This window comes from Hypanus sabinus, chromosome 10 (genome assembly GCF_030144855.1).
Source record: "Hypanus sabinus isolate sHypSab1 chromosome 10, sHypSab1.hap1, whole genome shotgun sequence".
Lineage (NCBI taxonomy): Eukaryota > Metazoa > Chordata > Chondrichthyes > Myliobatiformes > Dasyatidae > Hypanus > Hypanus sabinus.
In genome coordinates, this window is record NC_082715.1 from 22121947 (window position 1) to 22144845 (window position 22899).

At 39.5% G+C, this 22899-nt stretch overlaps 1 protein-coding gene across 1 annotated transcript in view; it reads right to left on the reverse strand.

Moving 5' to 3' along the window:
• Window positions 1-22899, reverse strand: part of LOC132400263 (triadin-like) — a 264638-nt gene that overhangs the window by 55873 nt on the left and 185866 nt on the right. The window contains exons 28-32 of the mRNA XM_059981238.1: window positions 17988-18032; window positions 17836-17880; window positions 16554-16598; window positions 16403-16447; window positions 5140-5184 (exon numbers count right to left, since the gene is read on the reverse strand). Coding sequence (XP_059837221.1) covers window positions 5140-5184; window positions 16403-16447; window positions 16554-16598; window positions 17836-17880; window positions 17988-18032 — 225 coding nt within the window. The remainder of the gene's footprint in view (window positions 1-5139; window positions 5185-16402; window positions 16448-16553; window positions 16599-17835; window positions 17881-17987; window positions 18033-22899) is intronic.

Here is a 22899-nt window from a genome sequence, read left to right on the forward strand (position 1 = left end):
ATAGGTGTGCTTCAAGGAACAATAGAGTGTCTTGTTGGGTCATTTTTAAGAATCAGGAGTCACATAGAAGTCCAACCAGGTGAAGTGTCAATTTTTTTTACAACAGTTCTGTTTCTGTTACGGTCATTTTACATTTTTAAGATAGTTATTTGAGGTTACAGAGATTGGAAAGGATGAATCCATGGAGAGATCTTTTAAAATTAAAGAACGGAATTTTAGAAGGGCAGAACGTACCTATTAGTGCATCGCTCTATAGAGCCAGTGAACTGGATTCAATTCCCGCTTCTGTCTGTAAGGAGTTTGAATGTTCTCCTCATGACTGTGTGGGTTTCCCCCCCATATTCCAAAGACATATAAATTAGTAGATTAATTGGCTACATGGGTGTAATTGGGTGGTGTGAGCTTGTTGGGCCAGAAGGACCTGCCACCGTGTTGTATCTCTAACAAGAAAATTTCCAAACTGGTGTAGGTAAGCAAGCATGGCGATGATGGAAGAGCTCAATAATGCAAGTTACGGCGTAGGCTGAAATGCTTTTGATTATTTGGCTGTAGAGTGGGAAATGAATTGTATTACTTGAAGTTGAACACCAAAATGGCATGGACGAAAGATTCAGCAGGAGATGAATGAGGACGAGCTGCAGTTGGACGTGATGTCGATGGCTTTGGGATGGAAATGGATTCGGAACTCCGGTAGGCACTCTATATGGTGCTATCAGTTTGAATAATCTAATTCAAGTTCAGTAGATGGCAAAGAGTTTGAAGGAACCAGAAGTAAGAGAATAGGAATGATTGTGGGGATAAAAACCCATGATTTCAGTTCTCCAAATGTGAGGAAATATTTGCTTATCTAACTGTGGGCACATCACTTCCAATGCAGTAGAGGGATTGAGGAAGATGATGAGTTAAGGTTGGATGATATGTAGAATGCAGTGATCTCACATTTGTGATGGAAAGTCCAAGCAAGTTATAGGGTTGAACATCTCTAAATGCTCCAGTGAAGAAGCCATTAATGTTAAATGCAATATGTAAAATAATAACCAAATCCTAGAGTGAGTAATTCTTGTACCTATTCCTTTAATATACAGTAAAACTGAAACTCCATTGATGATAGAAATTGTCACAGACAATAAGCATCTCTTTTGCCTGGAGAATCATAATTGCTCTTTACTCAGCAGAATGTTATGCATAGTGCTACTGCCAAAAAAAATTAGCCCTGGGCTCAGATGTAATCAGAACTTTTGTTTTCATTTGGCTTATCCCACACAGACTGGAGAAAAGGTCAACTTTAAATTTTCAGGCTTTTTTTTTTGCAGTCAAGCCAAGATCTCTTCATGGATAAACACCCAGTCCAGATGGGTTGCATCCTAGCTTGTTGAAGGAAACAGAGTGGAAGTTACAGAGGTGATGGTTCTGATTGGGAGGGATCTGCGTATTGGGGGTGCTAGATAACTGGGAAATTGAAAATCAACTTCATGTTCAAGTTGCAGTTGAATTGTCATTCCACCATAATCATGAATACAATACAACAAAACAGAATTTATCTAGGACCAAGGTGCAAAACACAGTACTAGTAGTCACACAGCATGCAGCATATACAACACATATAAATACAATAGCAGAAAAACATAGAGTTACAAAAGCAATAAAAAAATAATAACAAAGTCTAAGTCTCTGAGTGTCATGGCCTGTAGATTGCTGGTGTCCTGGAGCTCCCTTCCCACAAGAACAAGCCTGCAGCAGTTCCTCATTTTGCACAAGTGCAGCTGCAGATGAATGTAATCCAGCTTGTCATCTACCAAGCAAACACTAGAGGGCAGCATTGCTAGGTGGGGCCTTCCCCCGACCCTGTCTAGAATCGAGTGGCACACAACCAGTTCCCAGTTGCTGCCACGGGCAGCCCTGAGGGATGAGGGTCTGGTCCGCATGACAACCGAGGCAGTGCAGCTCCCCTGTCAATGAACCGGTGAACTGGACTTGCAGCATTCCACATTACCAATGTAATGTATTGGGGTCTCGCGATCGCAGTAAGACTCATTTGTCGGACTGAGCACCGCCTCTGATGCTTTCTTTCCTGGGTGGTTGAAGCTGGATGCAACATGATGCACTACAAGATGTGTTCAGTGGAGTATCGGGTATCAATACTGGGACCACTGATTTATTAATAACTAGGTGTTCTTGTACATCAGTCAATGAAAGCAAGCATGCAGGTACAGCAGGCAGTAAAGAAAGCTAATGGCATGCTGGCTTTTATAACAAGAGGAATTAAGTATAGGAGTAAAGAGGTCCTTCTGCAGCTGTACAGGGCCCTGGTGAGACCCCACCTGGAGTATTGTGTGCAGTTTTGGTCTCCAAATTTGAGGAAGGACATTCTTGCTATTGAGGGAGTGCTGTGTAGGTTCACAAGGTTAATTCCCGGAATGGCGGGACTGTCATATGATGAAAGATTTGAACGAATGGGCTTGTATACACTGGAATTTAGAAGGATGAGAGGGGATCTGATTGAAACGTATAAGATTATTAAGGGATTGGACACAATGGAGGCAGGAAGCATGTTCCCGCTGATGTGTGAGTCCAGAACTAGAGGCCACAGTTTAAGAATAAGGGGTAGGCCATTTAGAACGGAGATGTGGAAAAACTTTTTCACAGAGAGTGGTGGATATGTTGAATGCTCTGCCCCAGAAGGCAGTGGAGGCCAAGTCTCTCGATGCATTCAAGAGAGAGTTAGATAGAGCTCTTATAGATAGCGGGGTCAAGGGATGTGGGGAGAGGGCAGGAACGGGGTATTGATTGTGTATGATCAGCCATGATCACAGTGAATGGCGGTGCTGGCTAGTAGGGCCGAATGGCCTACTCCTGCACCTACTGTCTATTGTCTATTGGATGCACAGAACAGAAGTACAAGTAACACAAGTGATTCAAATAAGCCTTAAAAGTGTAGTGTCAATAAGGGGGATATGGCCACACTAATGAAATTAGTGGATCCTTAGCAAGTGAATAATACAGTAAAGCATGAAACATTGGTAGGAAGAATGTGGAGGAGTAATACAAATTGGAATGAATACATTTAAAATCAGAGCAAGTACGAAGATGTCTGGGATTATTAGTGCAAAAATCAGAGAAGGCTGCAGGGTGGGTTAAGGCAGTGATTAATAAAAGGATGCAAGATCCTGGGCTTTTTAACATAAATACATGGAGACAAGATGGGGGACGGCACTTGAACCTTTATAAAATATTGCTTTACCCACAATTAGAGTAATGTCCTTTTCTGGATGCAACACTCAGGAGAGATGTAAAGGCATTATCAAGGATATAGAAAGGACTTACTGGAGCCATTTTAGAGATAAGCGATCTTCATTTTATGGATAGGCTGGTGAATCTGGAATTGCTCTTCATAGAACAAAGGGGGGTTTCTAACAGAGAGACAACAAGGGAACCAGGTAGAGAAACTGTTCCCATAAGAAGAAGGGTCAAAGACAGAAGCTGGATAATGAAAGTAACTGACAAGAATATGTTTGTTTTTCCCACAGCGAGTGGTTAGAGTCTGGAATGTACTGCTGAAGAAATTACGAAGCCATACTCAATTGTGGTATTTAGAAAGGAACTTGAACTTAGGAATATCTGAAGGGGAAAGATTTTACAGAGGACAGAGGTGTTCTCACATTTGAGCCAGTTCAAATTTGATGGAGCAAATGGCTTTTCTTCTGTGCAATAAACCTTAAGTGATTCTCTGGAAAGAGAAATTCTGAATCTGTTCACTTGAGTACCCAAACACCAGGTAACAAATTCATTATGACACTTTTGCACACATAGCCCCATTAAGTTTCAATGTATTTGAAATAATAAGCCATGGAATGTGCTCTTTTTAACTTAACTCAGCCTACCTGAAATACGTAGGGTCTTGCCTTTGATAAATGTAGAGCAAGCATTAGACCTTATACATGATGAAGCATTTTCATTTAGAAAGGTCCTTTAAATGGTTCCAATAATATAAATAGATGGGTAGATGTCTGTTGAAGGATACCCGGGTAGAAATTGTTAAAAAGCCTCGAGAAGGTTACAGAGATTTGGCTGCTGTGAATCATACCACTTTCAGGACTTTCCTGGTAGTTTGTAGGATAACATTTCTGCTGAGGGTTCTTGTTCTTTAGACTGAAACAGGGCCAAGCACATTAGTGGAGACCAGCATTTCCCAGTGACACAATTAATTGCAGATTTTCAGCACTATTTTTTTTTATTCCTTGAGAACGTGTTGCTCTATTAAGATCATAAACTGTGTTGCAGATTTTTAAAAATGTTTCTATGTATCAGTCAGGTGGGCTCATCAGCCCGCCTAGGAGAAGGAAAACTCTGATTTTAAACCTCCGCTGCCTTGCAGCCAGACCCACCCATGGGAAAGGCATTGTGAGTAAACTCCGAGGAAGAAATCTGGAGCTGGGGTCCCTAAGGCAGTTTGATGTTGTTTACAACTTCACTCTGGTAGCCTCTGCGACAACTCTGGTGCCAAGCTGAATTGGCGCTTGCCCTTCCCTTGGACTACATCAGTGACGTGGAGAGGGGGATCCCACTTTATGGACGTCAGCTGGTTCTTCAAATTCTCCCGCCCAGGCTTGCGCCTTGGAGAGGACACAGTCCACCAGAGGCACAAACCCCTGATCCCCTGGGATCGACGGCTGTCTGTCCACTTGTATATATAATATGTCTACCTTCATTAAGCAATACCAATCACTTCTATTGTTCAAGGACTATCAGTTTGTAGTGTAATCATGGGGCACATCTTTTTCCTCTGCAATGACATTGAGAATGATTGTAATTGGTATCTGTGCAATGATACACCCAGTAGCTCTATGATTTTTATACTTATTTGGTTTTTCTTATATATCACCTGGAGTGTTATTATCAAACATTTCTTCAATCGTTTTTTCAAGATAATTCCATACATATAAACATGAACTTAACAAGTCTAATCTAAATCTTCTCTCTATTGCTCGCAGAAACAAATTGCCATACAGAGTGTTAGACATGGTGACACATGTATCCCCTGAGACGCAAAGTGTTCATGTATTTTTAGCAGTGGAAGAAAGGAGAGCTGTGAAAGTAAAAACATAGGTCTGTATCTTGTTAGTTAAATCTTTCCCTTACCTTGCTCTGCGGATTTTGGTTTCACATGCTTCATCATTTCTGCTTCTAAACACAAAGAAATTTAAGTTCAATACACATCATATTATTCTTCATTAATAGGAACCAAATATAACCTTTTAATGGTTACTCCATACATCTGGGTATATACACCCAATGGCCACTTTATTAGGTACATTAGATACCTAATAAAGTGGCTACCGAGTGTATATTCATAGTCTGCTGCTGCTGTAGCCAAGCTACTTCAAGGTTTGACATGTTGTGCATTCAGAGCTGTTCTTCTATACAGCACTGTTGTAGCACATGCTTATTTGAGCTACTGTTGATTTTCTGTCAGATTGAAATTTGAACCAGTCTTGAAATTCTTCTCTGATCTCTTCCATTAACAAGACAACTTTGCCCTCAGAATTGTCACTCACTGGATGTGTTCTTTTTTTTATTTTTTGCTCTGTTCTCTGTAAACTTTAGAGATTGTGCATGAAAATACAAAGAAATCAGTAGTTTCTGAGATACTCAAACCATCCCAGCTGGCACCAACAATCACTCCATCATCAACGTCACTTAGATCAATTTTCTTCCCCATTCTGATATTTGCTCTGTTCATCAACTGAAACTATCGACCATATTTGCATGCTTTTATGCATTGAGTGCTGCCACATGATTGGCTGATTAGATATTTGCCTTAATGTACAGCTGTACAGATGTGACTATTGAGTGTGCAAATGCAATAAATAGCAAACACTGTACATAGAATGGCTCCATCTCCAAAAAGAATGTACATTGTGTGCATTCACAATGTATTTTAGTTAAAGTTTCAATACAATATTAGATACTTCCTGTTCCTAATAAAGTGGCTACTGAGTGTATGGACCCCCACAATCCAGGACATGCCCTCTTCACATTGTTACCATCAGGTAGGAGGTACAGAAGCCTGAAGGCACACACTCAGTGATTCAGGAACAGCTTCTTCCCCTCTGCCATCCATTTCTGAATGGACGTTGAACCCATGAGCACCACTTCACTACTTCTTTATTTCTGTTTTTGCATTACTTATTTAATGTAACTGTATATTTATATTTACTGTAATTCAGTTCTTTTCTATATCTATCAAGTATTGCGTTGTACTGCTGGCGCAAAGTTAACAAATTATACGACAAGCAAACACGAGGAAATCTGCAGATGCTGGAAATTCAAACAACAACACACACAAAATGCTGGTGGGACACAGCAGGCCAGGCAGCATCGATAGGGAGAAGCACTGTCGACGTTTCAGGCCGAGACCCTTCGTCAGGACCCACTACCCATATACTGTTGATCTTAACCTGACTCTGATTCTGAGTTCAAAGTGGAGATGAAAGTGGGTAAATATCATGTGACCATACACCAAGAAATTACCTGGGAAATCATTTGGATTCCAATGTAATTTTTCTCTCAATTCCTAATTACAATTTGTACATCTTTGTTGCTCCTTTTCACTCCTTGTGCTTAAAAATAACAACCACCTACCAGTTCCTGGAAACAGCAAGATTCTTGGGAATATGTACTTTTTGCTTCGGGTAGTTTGACTAACTACATTTTTCAGTGTATTTCCATCTGGTTATCATATTTTTATCTTACACTGCCTTCAGGTTGTTGGATTGTCTGTCCGTCAATGCTACTGTCAGTACCTTGTGTGATAGTAACTACCAGCAGGAGTTTTTCAGTACCTCTCAGTCCCACCTGATCACAGACCTCACATTCCAGTGTGAACTGTGGTTGTCTCTATTTCCTTCAGAGCAAAGACTCCCTTTAACATTACTTATGGACTGACAACTTACCTATGAACATTGATCTGTTGTCTATTCACGTACATTGACCTCTCTCTCTCTGCAACGTGAATACACCAGTTAACCTCATTTCCAACGTGTGCGTTTTTATTTATTTGATATGTAGTTGTACAGACTCAACAAATTGGTGACGAGTATGAACCCGAACGTCAGCAAACATCACCAACTGCACCAAAGGCAGACTTTGGAATGCAGAGAGACAGGAAGAGGAAAGAGCTAAACAGTATGGAGAAGGTGGTCGTGGATCCTAACAAAGGGTAACTGCATAGTACCCAGTGAAAGATGCACAGCTAGCAAAGTTAATAACTTTTGACGATGGCCTTATTTGGAGAAGTTGACGAATTTGATAGTGCTAATGAGGACTGGTATATGGAGAGGGTTGAACTGTATTGCAACGTGAACGACGTGAATGAGGGAAAGAAAGTATCCACGCTTCTTAGCTTAATTAGTGCTAAAACGTACAGGCTTTTCTCAACTTAGTAACTCCTGAAAAACCAGCAAGCAAGACAGTCGACAAAACTGTTACTATTTTACAAAACCACTTGAGCCTTAAACCACCAGTAATAGCTGAAATTCAAAAAGAACAAAAGTATGAAAGACTTTCTGAATTCATTGCAGAACTGCGCAAACTTCCCCAATACTGTGACTTCACAGATGGACGTTCTTATGCACTAAGGGACGAGCTTGTATGTGGCATGCATAGTCAATGCACTCAAAAGAGGCTACTGTCTGAAAGAGACGTAACCTTAGAACAAGCATTGACCTTTGCAATATTGTTAGAGACTGCAGCTAAGGATAGAACAGAACTACAGAAAAAGAGGTGAGAATGTTAAAAGCACAAGATGTCCCTGAATGTTGCAAAAAGCCAAAAATGTTATCAATATGGAAAATCATCTCATGATGCAAATGACCATTGGTTCAAAATGCAAGTTTGCAGGAAGTGTCACAGACAGGGTCACATAGACAAGGTGTGCGAGTCAGACAAAAAGCACAACAAAAGAGAAAAACCACACAGAATGAAAAGTTTCAAACACAAAACTAAACAAATGTATAGTGTGACTGAATGTGAAACAGAATCAGACAACACAGAGTCTGACAAAGGTGAGCTGTCATGCCTTGAACTGCATAGCATTACTGAAGCAGATCACAAAAGTATAAGCACCACAATAAATGTGTCTGGTGTAAAACTAAAAATGGAGTTGGATACAGCATCAGCTTTGTCTATAATTCCAGAGGCTGAACAAAACAGGCTGTTTTCTAACATTAGAAAAGATCTACACAGGTGAAAAAGTATCTCCCAAAGGCAAACTGAAAGTGGATGTGACTTATGGAGGCCAAACACAGCAGTTAGAGCTTTATGTATTGAAAAGTGGAGGGCCATCACTTTTCAGACATAAATAGTTGAGAAAAATCCAACTAAATTGACACACAATCAAAACTCTCAATGAGTCATCAACGGGCAATTGCAGCCCAAATAGTAGCACTAACCAGAGACTGGTACAGCCACTTATTGCTAGAGAGAAGGTGATTGAGAAGGACATTGGTAAACTCCATGGCATGAAGGCCAGAAATGAACCGGATGAATCAGCAACACCAAGATTTTATAAAGCACATCCAGTGCCTTACGCACTACATACTAAAGTGGATGCTGAAATTCAGAGCTCAGAGGCATCTGATATTCTCTCCAAGGCTGAGTGGAGTGATTGGGCCATGCCCATTGTCCCGGTGATCAAGAAAGGGAAGGCTGGAGCTATTCACATAAGCAGGGTCTTCAAAGGGCGCATCAACCCGGTGCTGTGTATTGTGCATTATCCCCTGCTGTGAATAGGAGACATTTTCACATTGTTGGCAGGCGAGGAGAGGTTTTCAAAGATTGCCTTGGCACAAGCCTATCTGCCACAGGAAACTGAGGAGTCAAGCAGGAAGTTCCTCACAATTTACACTCACAGGGACTGTTCCAGTATAATCGTCTCATCTTTGGCGTTGCATCAGCTCCAGCAATTTGGCAAAGAGCAATGGATTGAGTGCTCCAAGATATCATAGGACACACAATGTTACCTTGATGACATCATTGTGACTAGCAAGGATGATGAAGAGCACCTCCAGAACCTTGGTAAAGTGAAAACTGGGCTGAGTGGGTATGATCTGCATGCAAAGGGAGAGAAATGTGAGTTTTTCAAGAATTAAATTTCATATTGTGGATGCATCATTGACAAGCATGGCTCACATAAGTCACAACAGAAGACTGAAGCACTGCTTAGGACATTCTTGGGCCCGGTAAACTACTACTTCCGGTTTCTCTCAAACATTGCTACCATATTGGACCCATTGAACGTACTGTTGCAGACAGGTGCAAAGTGGTATTGTTCAGAAAAACGTGAAAGACCATTCAAGGAAACAGAGAGACTAATAACTGCTTACCTATTATGACCCATCTCTGGCCTTCGGACTGGCATGCAATGCATCCTTTTATGACATTGGAGCTGTCTTGTCACACATTATGAAACATAAATTTGAACGTCTGATTGCACTTGCTTCAAGATCATTGACAAGTGCAGGATGCAAATATGCACAGATCAACCGAGAGGCCCTTAGTCTACAATGGGGAATAAAAGAGTACCACCATTATCTCTATGGACAAAAGTTTACTCTACTGACAGACCATTATCCACTTGTGTTCATTTTCAATCCCAGGAAGGAAATCCCAGTGATGACTGCTCCCGGTTACAACACTGGGCACTTTTCCTAGAAGCCCACTCATATGACATAGAGTCCAAGGGTACCAAACAACTGGCCAATGCTGATGATTTGCTACGCCTTCCACTGTTGGCAACTGAAGAAGAAAAGTCTTCATTCTGTGACCCAGCAGAGGAGTTCCACACAGAATTGGTGGATCAGTTGCTGTAACAAGTTCTAAAGTATAAAGGGAAACAATGAATGGCCATTATTGTCAAAAGTCTATGACATCACCATGCAATGGTGGCCAGCTCATGGTAGTCCTATGTTTCCAGAGTTTTCAGTGAGATGTGACCAACTGTGTGTATATCAAAAGACACTGGTGTGTGGATCTCATGTTGTGCTTCCCTCTTAATCATGCGCCAGAGTGTTAGAGAATCTGCGTGAAAAACACCTGGGTACATTCAGAATGAGGAGTCTAGCCTGGAGCTATGTGTGGTGGCCAGGAATAGATAGATAGAATGAAGATTTGGCCAAAAGCTGTCTGGGATGCTACAAAGTTCAAAATGCACCCCTACAGCCGATGTTACACCCGTGGGCATGGTAATCTTCACCATGCAAGGAGGGCATATTGAATTTCCTGGGCCATTCATGGACTCCATGTTACAGTTTGCTGTGGATGAACATTTGAAGTGGCCAGAGGTCATATAAATGAAGCCAACCACCTCAGCAAAGACTATTTCCACTCTGAGGACTATCTTCTCCAGAAGTGGCTTACCAGAACGAATTGAGTGACAATGGACCACAACACATGTGAGAAGATTTCAGACTATTCAAGATGAAAAATGGCATTAAACATTTCAAGTCAGTTCCTCACCACCCAGCAATAGATTAGCAGAAAGGTTTGTCCAAACCTTCAATATATCTATTAAAGCTATGGAAAAGGAAAACATTTCTGTACAGCACAAGGTGGACAACTTCCATTTTGTGTATTGGAACTCTGGTCATGTGACGACAAATGAAACACCTGTAATGCTGTTCATGAACAGGAATCTGATATCTCGCATAGGCCTCCTGAAACCAGATCTATGGAGGGAAGTGCAGAATAAACAGTTCAGCCATTTGCCATGTAAATCAGCAAGGAGCTTCGAGATTGGGCAGTAAGTCCTAGTGCATGATTGTTGAGAAGACAAGTGGACACCCAGTAGGATAGCTACAAAAACAGGACCACTGATGTAACAGTGGATGTAAGAGATCAGACATAGCGACGTCATGTGGACCAGATGTTGGATGGTCAGCTAAAGAACATACTTGAGTCTACTGCATCCAACAAGATGGACACATTGCATCCACCAGAGTCACCTCTCTCTGTGATAATGAAGTCATTAACAGCAATGTGACACCTGCAACAGACCAAGTTGTCTTTGACAAGACACCTGCAAACCTGATGCCACTCCACAGTCCAAAGGCGCTATCCTGAAAGAAACAGAGCACCATCCAAAGGGACTGAACCTTTAATATACAGTAGTGAAGTTAATCATGGGCGTTTAATGTGAAAGCATGTTTATTTGAATATGGGTTGTTAAAGGGAGGTTAAATGCTTTGCTAGATATATAGCTCTATGTTACATTAATCTAAAGGGTTAGGAAGTGTACTGTATGGATCTATTTTTTTAGCCCTTAGCACTACATATGGGCTGATAATTTACTCGTGTGCATTGATCTGTTGTCCATGTATATTCATTAATCCCTCTCTCTCTCTCTCTCTCTCTCTCTCTCTCTCTCTCTCTGCAATCTGAATACACCAGTTAATCTCATCTCCCATCTGTGTGCCTTTATTTATTTGATAGGTAGTTGTACAGACACAGCAATCTCCTTTACTTAACTTGTGGAAGTCACAGCAAAGCAAGGGTTAAGCAGATATTGTGCTGTCAACCCATACAAGAAAGATCTTTGAAGAGCAGAGCTCCCTTTGCACAGCAGGGATTCGGAACCATTTGACATACGAGATGAGAATGTCGCAGAAGGATTCAAAAAACACACACTAAAGAACAACTACTTTATACTTCAAAGTATCATCAGTTATTAGCTTGTAGTGCCTGTTGACTTTTAACTCCTGCATTGTGAAAGACAATTGATCTTGCAAACAATTAATCAGAATATACACAAGGTTACAATTTGGTCAATATCTGTAATTGCTGGTCAATTCTGTGTACAAATGCCTTTCTCTGTTCATATTTCTGAACAGTGTGGTGACAGGAGCCACTGGGTTCTCCTTGGGCACAAGTAAATGAAATATGACTGAGGAACAAATACAAGTTTTCACAGTCCAAATATTGGCAACGACAAACATGTTTCAGATTACTGACTCCTTAAAAATACCTCCAAGTCCAAGAGGCTCAAACCAATTAATGCACTGTGTTGTCAGTCTTCATTCCTGGGTATGACAGGTAAGTAGGGCCATTGGTTTCCACTAAAAAACCAAGCGCTTAATTTACCCATGACTCAAATGATCAATACACTGCTTCAAGAAGATGCTGAAAGTATTACTTTAATGAAATATTATTGGCTACAACTGAATGACTTGCACCAATAATATCCATATTGTCCATCAATAAGCATAGGAAGGAATCAGAGCAGAAATAGACTATTTGGCCCATCAAGCCTGCTATAATATTTCTTAATTTATTGCTCCAAAAATAATACTGAAGTGTACCATGAAAACAATCTAAATACTGTGTTCAGCTTATATTCTGGCCCTCTGGTCATGAGTGGAACTCCAATGGGTCCATTGCATAGATTTACATCTCTCCCTCCAATGAGTAGTGGGAATTCAATCACTATGGCCATCAAATTGACTAAGATTGCAGGAGACCCTGTTCAGGAGAATTTTCTTGATCAGTTCAAACTTCATTTCCATTCATCTGTTTTACATCTTTCTCAGAGAGACAGCAAAAATATACCTGCCTTCACTTCCGCTCTCAACCAGAAAAACGATCTTAACTTCAGCTTTTCCTTGTCTCACCCCATTACACCCTTCCATCCCCCCTTTGCTTGGCAACTGAAAACACAGAGTCATAGAACACTACAGCATAGAAACTGTCCCTCCGGTCCATCAGCCTAGTCACATCAACTGGCACTGAGACCATAGGCCTCCATACCCTTCCCATCCATTGTGTGTTCCTTCCAAATTTCTCTTAAAGTTGAAATCGAACCTGCAACCACCTCCTCTGTTGGAAGCTCGTTCTATACTCTTGCCACCATATGAGTAAAGAAATACCCCCCATGGTCGCGTTATATATTTCACCTTTCAGCCTTAACCTATGACCTCTAGATGTAGTCACTCCCAATCTCAATGGAAAGTGCTGATTTTATTTACTGTATCTATTCCCCTCCTATCTATACTTCCTTCATTCCAGAAGCTATTCTGAATTCCGATGAAAGGATATTAATCATTCATGTTAAAACTGTTTCTTTTCAGTTGTTGCTTAACTTTCTGTGTACTTCCACTAGGTTCTGATTTTGTAATGGACTGCCTGTCACATTTCAGTAAGTTCATCAAATGACTTAATGGCCCTCATTATGTTGTCCCAGCAACAAACTCATGTATATAATTTATGTTGTGTTCTGTAACTCCAAAACATAAAACTAATTGAAAGAAAAATATGCAGCTGGGATTAACAGAAGTGAAACCTCGAACATTTGAGGTTTGAGAAGCCTTCAATTTGTCTCCACTGTTCGGGTCCTCCTGTGTACCTCTTCTGAAACTGGGTTTGAGGAGATCCAACTGAGAACCTAAGTGATGACCGAAGAACAATATTGCTGGTGAGTTGTTGGTGTTGGGTGTGCTGCACTGTGATATACAAGGAAGAAATTCGTGAGCTTCTAATTCACTGTCAATGTAGTGTGTTCTGTTGTCATTGCTCGCAGTGTGTTCCTTAGGCCCTGGACAAAACTTTGCACCATGTCATTTGTATCTGGGTGGTAGGGTGCAGATGTAATATATCTTATTCCATTCCTGATCAAGAAGTGCTCTGGAAAACGAGTCCTTAAGAAGAGGCTCCTCACCACCTCAACATTGTGTGAGACTGAAGCGAAGGCTATTGGGAACTCATCTGGCTACTTTGTTGCTGTATCCTTTGCTACCAAAAAGCTTATGCCCATGAATGGTCTGGCAAAATTCACATGAATCCCTTGCCAGAGCAACGCAGGGCACTCCCAAGGATGAAAAGGAGCTGGTCTTGGAAATTTCTGGAAATGTTGGCATCTTGTACAGCTGCTCAATCTGCTGATCTATCACAGGCCACCAGAGAAAGCTTTGAGCCAATACTTTCATTTTGACCAGGCATAGATAACCTCTGGCATGCAAACTCGCAGTTTGGGTGGTACAACTACTCTAAATTCCCACATATGGCAACCCCCATCAAGGGCTGGTAAAATGGGAGAAATGGAGTTTCTGCTGCACATTCCAGCCAGTTAGGTTGTTATGGTATAGATCTGAGCTGGTGTGCGATCTTTCCTGCTTTCCCTTAGCGTCATCACTGCCATTATGGGGAGACTTTTGATTTGTCTGTTGCCTGTTTACAGCCACCCAGAAGAGAGACATTGGAGTTGGTGTACTCCACCGGAAGAGGTGTTGCACGGAGTCCCAATTGGAGTGGGTACTGCTGCCAGAGTTCACTTGGCAGAAGGCTAGCTGTATTGTGTTCAACTGCAGACTGCTGCAACATTCATGGACTCAGGGACTTGGACTATATTTTTTGTGTACCTGTACTTTACTGAAATCTTATATGTACTTACACTCTTATATATGGTATAATAGCCTTGTGCTGTGTGATTGTTGGTACCGTGTTTTGCATCTTAGCTCCAAATAATGTTGATTCATTTGGCAGTATTCATGGGCATTCATGTATGATTGAAAGACAATGAAAGTCAATCTTGCATTTGAATTTACATCGAGGAGAATACATCAAGAGGTGTATCCTCTTTTAAATTTTTCTGGTATTTTCTTTTTCAAGGATAAACTGGACAATCCATCAGCATTTCCTTGATTAGTCATCCTCTTGAATTTAATCTTGTAATTATGTCCTCCAAGAAACAGAGCCAATTTCTGCATTTGTGCTGCTGCTGTTAGTGGATCACCCTTCTGTTGACTAATGGAAACAGTTGACTGTTGAAAATGGAAACTATTGCTTGATATCAGTAATGAAGTTAAACTATCTTATAAAAGTAACGGTTGAAATGTTTTACACCCTGTACTGTATGACCTACAGTATAATAAGGGACTACTTTATGTTGTAGGGACACGTCATTTCTTCTGCTATTAGGTACATAATGATCTGTACGCGTGTGCTGAGTTGGGTTTCCACCAGTAAAGAACCATGAACCTTAGCTCCCGTCTCCAGCGTTAGGTTGGAGGTGGTTAGGTTAGGTCTCCAGGGTTAGGTGAAGAACGATGGGGTCAAGTACTTTATATCGGCCCCATCCAGATGTAAAAGGTACCACCACGGGGTACCTTTTAGCTGTGTCTCTCTCTCATTAACTTTCATGAGCTGTTATCAATAACAACTGCCCAGGCAGCTTTCCTGTGTCTCTCTTACTTCCTTGGTAGCAGCATCGGAATAGTAGCGATTTGCGATTCTCCAAAAGGGGGGCGTGGGCCACTCTGCACCCTTCTGCCCATCAGAGTTGTTTTTACATCAAGAAAGGTTTTTACACCTTTTACATCAAGAAAGCCCTCAAGGCAAGGGACAGTGAAAATTGATCACTACAACACAAGATAGACAACTTCCTCCTTGCCTATCATAATGCAGTACATGAACCACTAACCAGACTCCAGCGATGATGTTCCTGAGGTGCCACATGGATCTTCTCAAACCAGATGTATGGCATGATGTTTGAACACTTGAATGCTAAGTCAACCCGGAGCTTCAGTGTGGAACAGTCAGTTCTTGCACGCAATTACCCGACTGAAAAGTGGCAGCCGGCTATAAGTTCCGCCATAGATGGGCCACTGATGTATAGAGTACAGGTGGGAGAGAACTTATGTGGACCAAATCCTGGATGCTCAGGTGAAAAACACAGTAACACCTTGCCCAGACTTCCTGGACATAGAAGCAAACACTCTTGCTGTGACCACATCAGCCTCCTCCACACTCATGCTGTTATGCTTTGTAACTCCAAAGTATAAAACTAATTCAAAGAACAATACAGAGCAGAGGATAACTCATGCATGTTTAGTTTTTACTTCAGTGAGGCATGCAAATATGACGTTGTTGCCTAATGACATATGCCATTCATGGTCTTCTTACATATAACCCGTAATGAATTATGTAAAGAAAGGATACTTCATGAATCAATATCTTTACAATATAACTCAAATATTAATGAAATATTAAATGCTTAACAAAAAACACATTTAAAATTCCAATATCATCGCACCTTCTGATTGTCAATGTATCCATTCCATAGATTTATTTCTCTATCTCCTGAAAGCAGGAAGAGCTTTCCATTGTTATTGACTATCAAATTCACTGAGGATCTACAACCCAAACAATATGCCCAAAAATGACTTAAATACAGTACCACAACATAAGAGATAGGAAATGGCTACTTCAGAGAGAAATGCTCTGCGAGCAGCTTTTCAATTTTCTCCGTAGGTTTCACATCCATCACACATATCCAGAATATATTTAGCATTGGAATGAAAGACATTGTTAAGATAAGAAACATGCCGTTATCTAACTAATTTAATTTTTAAGTTACCTTTTTCTTGAGGTTTTGATTTCACTTGCTTTATCTCTTCTGTCTCTAAACAGTTGATAAACACATGAATTAAGCCCAATACTAATTATCTGCTAATTGTGCATGAAAGTTCACCCAAGTCCAATAACTAATTGGTTTAATTTTAAGTTACCTTTTTCTTGAGCTTTAGATTTCACTTTCTTTGTCTTTTCTGTCTCTAAACAATTGATAAACATGAATTAGGCCCAATATTAATCATCTATTAACTATGCTTGAATGTGGACATTGTTACGAAGGATGATCAACTCTGATGGGCAGAAGGGTGCAGAGTGGCCCATGCCCCCCCCCCCCTTGGAGAATCGCAAATCGCTACTATTCCGATGCTGCTACCAAGGAAGTAAGAGAGACACAGGAAAGCTGCCTGGGCAGTTGTTATTGATAACAGCTCATGAAAGTTAATGAGAGAGAGACACAGCTAAAAGGTACCCCATGGCGGAATGGCTCCTACTAACAAAAGTAGGATTACCATTGATTACTGCTATTGTCTTTTGGAGAAAGATCGTTTACTTGGTACTGTTCTATTCATTGAAACCCCTCAGGGGACAACCAGAGTGGGCTGGTTTGATGGGTTACATCATCACAACCTGATTGACACCTGAGACTGGGGATAAAAGTGAGGCCTGGGGTAACACCCTTCAGACACACCAGGAGAAACACTAGTGAGCATCAGAACCCCCATGAACCAAACGAAGTGTCAGTAAATTTTAACTCACAGTATTTTGTAGCAAGACTAGTGAGGGCTTGTGCGTGTGTCCACCCTTGCCTGGGTGACGAGAACGGTCTAGCTAAAGGATGGAGGGGTCATACGTGAATGGCCACAGCAACAATGCATCGACAGATCAAAATTGTAAAGGAAAGTTGGCAAGATAATCGCTGTTACTATTCACCCGTTTTCTCTCTCTCTCTCTCCAACAATTGAAACACCGTAACCAACAACTATCACAGCCTGCATGAACTGAACTGAACTTTATATTTCCATCTGACAATTCATTATCCCCTAGACAATGATATAGCTTGTTTCATTAGTGATTTTCATTATACCCGCACTTTTAGGTTTAGTATTGCTAACGTATATTCTCTGTATTTTTGCATTGATATTATTTTGTATATTTTTGCTAATAATTGTTGAAATTAGTATCACCAGACTCCAACAGACACTTCTATCTTTGCTGGTAAGACACCCAGTTACGGGGTACGTAACAACATAATTCCACTAAGTAATTAATTTAACTTTTAAGTTACCTTTTTCTTGAGGTTTAGATTTCACTTTCTTTGTCTTTTCTGTCTCTAAACAATTGATAAACACATGAATTAGGCCCAATATTAATCATCTATTAACTATGCTTGAATGTTGACATAATTCCACTAAGTAATTAATTTAACTTTTAAGTTACCTTTTTCTTGAGGTTTAGATTTCACTTTCTTTGTCTTTTCTGTCTCTAAACAATTGATAAACACATGAATTAGGCCCAATATTAATCATCTATTAACTATGCTTGAATGTTGACATAATTCCACTAAGTAATTAATTTAACTTTTAAGTTACCTTTTTCTTGAGGTTTAGATTTCACTTTCTTTGTCTTTTCTGTCTCTAAACAATTGATAAACACATAAATTAGGTTCAGTATTAATCAATTATTATTTGTGCTTGAATGTTGACAAAATTCCAATAAAATGAACTGAAGTTCATTCTATGGATATATGAAATCCCATTTGAATAAAAGTTTGGTACAAATAGTTCCAAGATGGCAGCTAGTAGCATCCACATGTATATACTGTTTTTAAAGCAGTTCATTTTGGCAGTTGAAGTTAACCTTGGTGATATGCTGTAAATGTTAAGAATGATCAAGAAATATTTTAAACCAATATCCAATAAGAATAATGTATTCTTATCATCTGAACACAAACAATTAATTATAGATTAAAACTTACGCCTTAGCCAAGCCTTTCTAGACACCAAGGAACGCTAGCCTAGGTCATTTTTTTTTCTCTTTGGAATTGCTTTCTCACACTTATTCAATGCAATCAGCTTTTTATGCATGTTGGGTTCTTGGTGTCACGAGCATCATTTTCTGCCAAGCAGTGAATCTGATAAAATGGCAGATTAAAGGGTTTTTGCAAATTGTTAATAAAATGTAGTTCCATTTGTGGCAGAAGTTGAACTGGATAAAGATTAACTACAGTGAAAGTGAACAAAAAAAATGTCTGGAAGCAGGAATGTAAAGGAAGTTCCTTGGTATATGAACATTCTGCGGTTTGGTTATAGAAGTGAAAAAAAAGGTAGCAGCCTTCTTGATAAACACTCAGTGCTTCAGGAACAGCTTCTTCCCCTCCACCATCAGGCTTGTGAATGGACAATGAACCCATGAACACCGTCTCACCATTTGTGTTTGCTCTCTTTTTCCACAGCTTACTTAATTTAATTATTTTATATACAGAACTGTATATTTCTTACAGTAATTTATAGTTTTTTAAATTATTATGTATCACAATGTAAACTTGACCACAGTGAGTGACTGGAATGCGCTGCCTGGGGTGCTGGGAGAGGCAGGTACAGCAGAGGCTTTTAAGAGAGGTTTAGGTAGGCACATGAATGTGAGGGAACTGGAAGCATATAAACATTGTGTCAGCAGAAGAAATTAGTTTAGTTGGTGATTTGATTACTAATTTAATTAGTTTAGCATAATATTGTGGGCCAAAGGGCCTGTTCTTGTGCTGTACTGGTCTAAATAAAACTAATCTTCTCATAGGCCGGATACCAAAACTGTTTGGATGGAAGAGCACAATAAATAGATTTTTCTTGATTCACACCATGAGGAAGAATTCTTCTTACTTTATTCAAAGGATACACTTGCTGTGAATCGTTAAGTTTTTGAACATCAATAATTTAACTGATAAAGCAAACAATGAATAACACTTGCTACCAGAAGTCTTACAACAGGAAAATTATATAGTTAAATTCACAGTACAAATAATGTTTACTGTTAAATATAAATTTTGAATGATATGAATTGTTGCTCTAAAATCTAATCTCAGCAACTCTAATCGCAAATTCATTAGACAGTGCTTATAGGGAGAGAAGACAACTTGAATGGAGCTCACCAAGGAGACACACAATTGGAAATAAAACTTTTTTTCATATATTGAAATATTAGTCATGGTAACATAGTGGAGACATGTTACCTTTAGCTGTAGGTGCTTGTTTTGTTTGTTTCAAGGTTTCCGTCTCTAAACATTTTAACCACAATTGAATTAGGTTCATTTATAATACAATTGCACATAAATTATAAATTAACACTGAACCTGCTGAACACTTCATATACAATAAATAATATTGTGCATTAGGAGGTGGATGTGGCCAAGTAAATGGCTGCTGGTAGCATCCATTCAGTACTTCATTCTTGAGTAATAAGTATAAAAGGAGCAGTCAGTTGAATTTGCTTGGATCCCAACTTAAATCATTGATACATTACCCAATCTCTGCTCCCAACGACAATGGTCATCTTGCAGATAAAAAACAAATTAGATATAATTCCTTTTTAAAAAAAAACTAGCATCCACCCACACAAATAAACAAACTTTCTATGTATGAAAATTTCAAGCTCAGAGGCTGGGCAATAGAACAGATTAAAATGAGCCAGCACCAATTAAAAGTTCTTCTTTCCTCCGTAATTATGAATCTGAGTTTGCAGTAGCAAGCGTTCTGCATCAGGATGTGATTCCGAGCAGGAAAAATATTTAAATTTTTCCAATATGTTCCGCTAATGCACAAAGCACAACAGAAGTATAATGCAATGGGACAGAGATTTCATGAGAGCATTCTGCCTCCAGTGAGATATCGTGTGGGTGGGTGGGGGATGGGAGGTTGAAAGAGGTTTGTTCTGCTGTCCTTGCTTGTTCTCTTCTTTTTGTTATGTTCTGTGTTGTTCTGCTGAGCTAGGTTGGCAATGGAACGTGTGGTGACCCCAACATATCCTTGTGTGCGTTGGTTGTTAATGCAAATTGTGCATTTCACTGTACGGTATGTTTTGATGTATATGTAATAAATAAATGAATCTGAATTTGAATCTGGAGTTTGCGAGTGAGATGTCCATTTGAGATGCAATTAGGGAGGAATCTCTTCTCTCAGCAAGTCTTGATTCCTTCTAAATGTGGCTTTGTCTCGATGACTCCACAAACAGCTTGTCCAACAGACCTTTTCCTGTGCTTATGATACTGTAAATCAAATTTAACCACTGTAAACTTTTACCAAAACACACTAAGCACTGACAACATTTTCTTACAGAGACAGTAACTGTAGCAATCGTAAAGTGCAAAATTTTATGTGGGTTCAAATATAATTTTTACTGTTACCTATACAATATTGTGCAAAAGTCTTAGGCACATATATATAGTGAGGGTGGCCAAGACTTTGTCTGCACAGTACTATGTAATGGTTAAAATAGGAAGGCAGTTGGGAAACAGAAAAGTAAGAGTACTTAGCTTTGTACTAGCTCGGTAGTGTTACTGTAATTTGGTAACCGGAAAGACATAGTATACGGTGCTGTGCAAAAGTTCAGGTGCCCTAGCTACAGATATGTGCCTAAGACTTTTGTACAAGACTATATATATACTGTGTATGTGTGTGTGTGTAAATATATATATATTTGCACACACACACACACACACACACACACACATACAGTTATATTACATGTTATTTAACAGTGAGTTCAATGTATTAATTATGCAGTAATTGTTTATATGTAGGTGAAGTACAAATCAAAACTAGAGCTTGCTAATGGAAAAGTAACTTGGATGTGGACGAGACCACTGTGGCAAATCATTTGCATCCAATATCCTTTAACCTCTAGCTTTATCTTTTTTATAATTCTTTATTCTGTATAATTAGTGAACAATTCAGCAACAGCTTCTTCGCCTCTACCATCAGATTTTTGACTGGACGTTGAAACCCACGAACACCACCTCACTACTTCTTTTCACTCTCAGTTTGCACCTCTTACTTAATTTAATTTATAACTTGTTACTATATATTACAAGGCACTGCTGCCACATAACAGCATATTTCATGACATGTGCCAGTGATATTAAACCTGATTCTGATTTTGATTACCCAATGTTGTTTTCTTGTTTTTTTGCATGTCACATCCAGACAAACACACCACAGCAAGTTCTTAATACATGTAAATGTATTTGGCGAATCAATTTGATCTTTGATAAGAATCTAACTGCCATATAACAACAGTGCAATAATGCTGGTGATAGTCACAATGAAACAGTTGCTCTGTCATTTCCTTTAATAAAATTTGCCTACGGCCAATAAACTAGATTCAACTGAGCTAAGTTGCACAAAAACAACATATTCATGACAAAGGCAGAATACAAAATAAGTCTCATACTTACAGCTTGAAATTTTGTTGACGGGGTTAATAAAAGAGGCTGCAGTTTGCTAGTTAGTTCTTTTATTTGGATTAGCATTCACACCAATTAACTACGTTCCACCTAACCCTAATTATGCATGTAATATATGAAACAAAATATGCAAATTTGGTTCAAATTTAAATATCAGCAATCTATAAGCGCAAATATCACAAGCATAGAAACATATCAGCAAGTCATCCATGCCCAATTTGCTTTCTACATGATAGCAGTTCTATCTTTAATCTTCCATTTTAAGTAGGAATGAAAGCTGTAATGCCAACAAAGCACTTTGCAAGCAACAGGAATAGAATTTCGAAACCACGATAATCACTCACTTGTTACTTTAGGCTTTACCGCTGTTTAGAGACAAATGAAGATAAAATATGAATTAATCGCCGTTTGTTTTTGGTGGAAGAGATGGACTTCACTTACTGGTGAACTCATTTGAGATTCAGATTCAGATTTATTTCTCGAGATATCCAGTGAAATGCGTCATTTGTGTTAAAAATCAATGAAATGTTACTTGCCTGGGGCAACGCAAGCATCGCCCCACGTTCTGGCAGTACCATAGCATGCCCAAGATGCTCACTCAGCAGAACAATACAAATCACAGAATAACACAGCAAAATAAGCCGCTTTCATTCCTGTCACCCACCCACACACATATACAGTAGTATTACAACTCCTGGGCAGGCCTCCAGGCTTCCAGTATCCAGTTTTTTAAGTTTGTTTTTGATCTGTGACCAGGAGAAACATTCATTAATGTTTCACTCCTTTGATTGGGAATTACATCCATCCACATGCGAGATTATTTAAACTAGTGCAGCTTTATGATATGCCATGGCAGACACACACATATCTGCTATAACTATAAACTTTAACATCTGTTAAAGTTCTTAAATAAAACTTACATTACCCCTCTTGCAGATTTTAAATGCACAATTCTGCAGTTTACATTTATTGATATTGAATGACATAAAATTGGAATCAGTGCTGTTACAGTGCCCCGTAGCATGGGTTCAATTCTATCGCTGTCT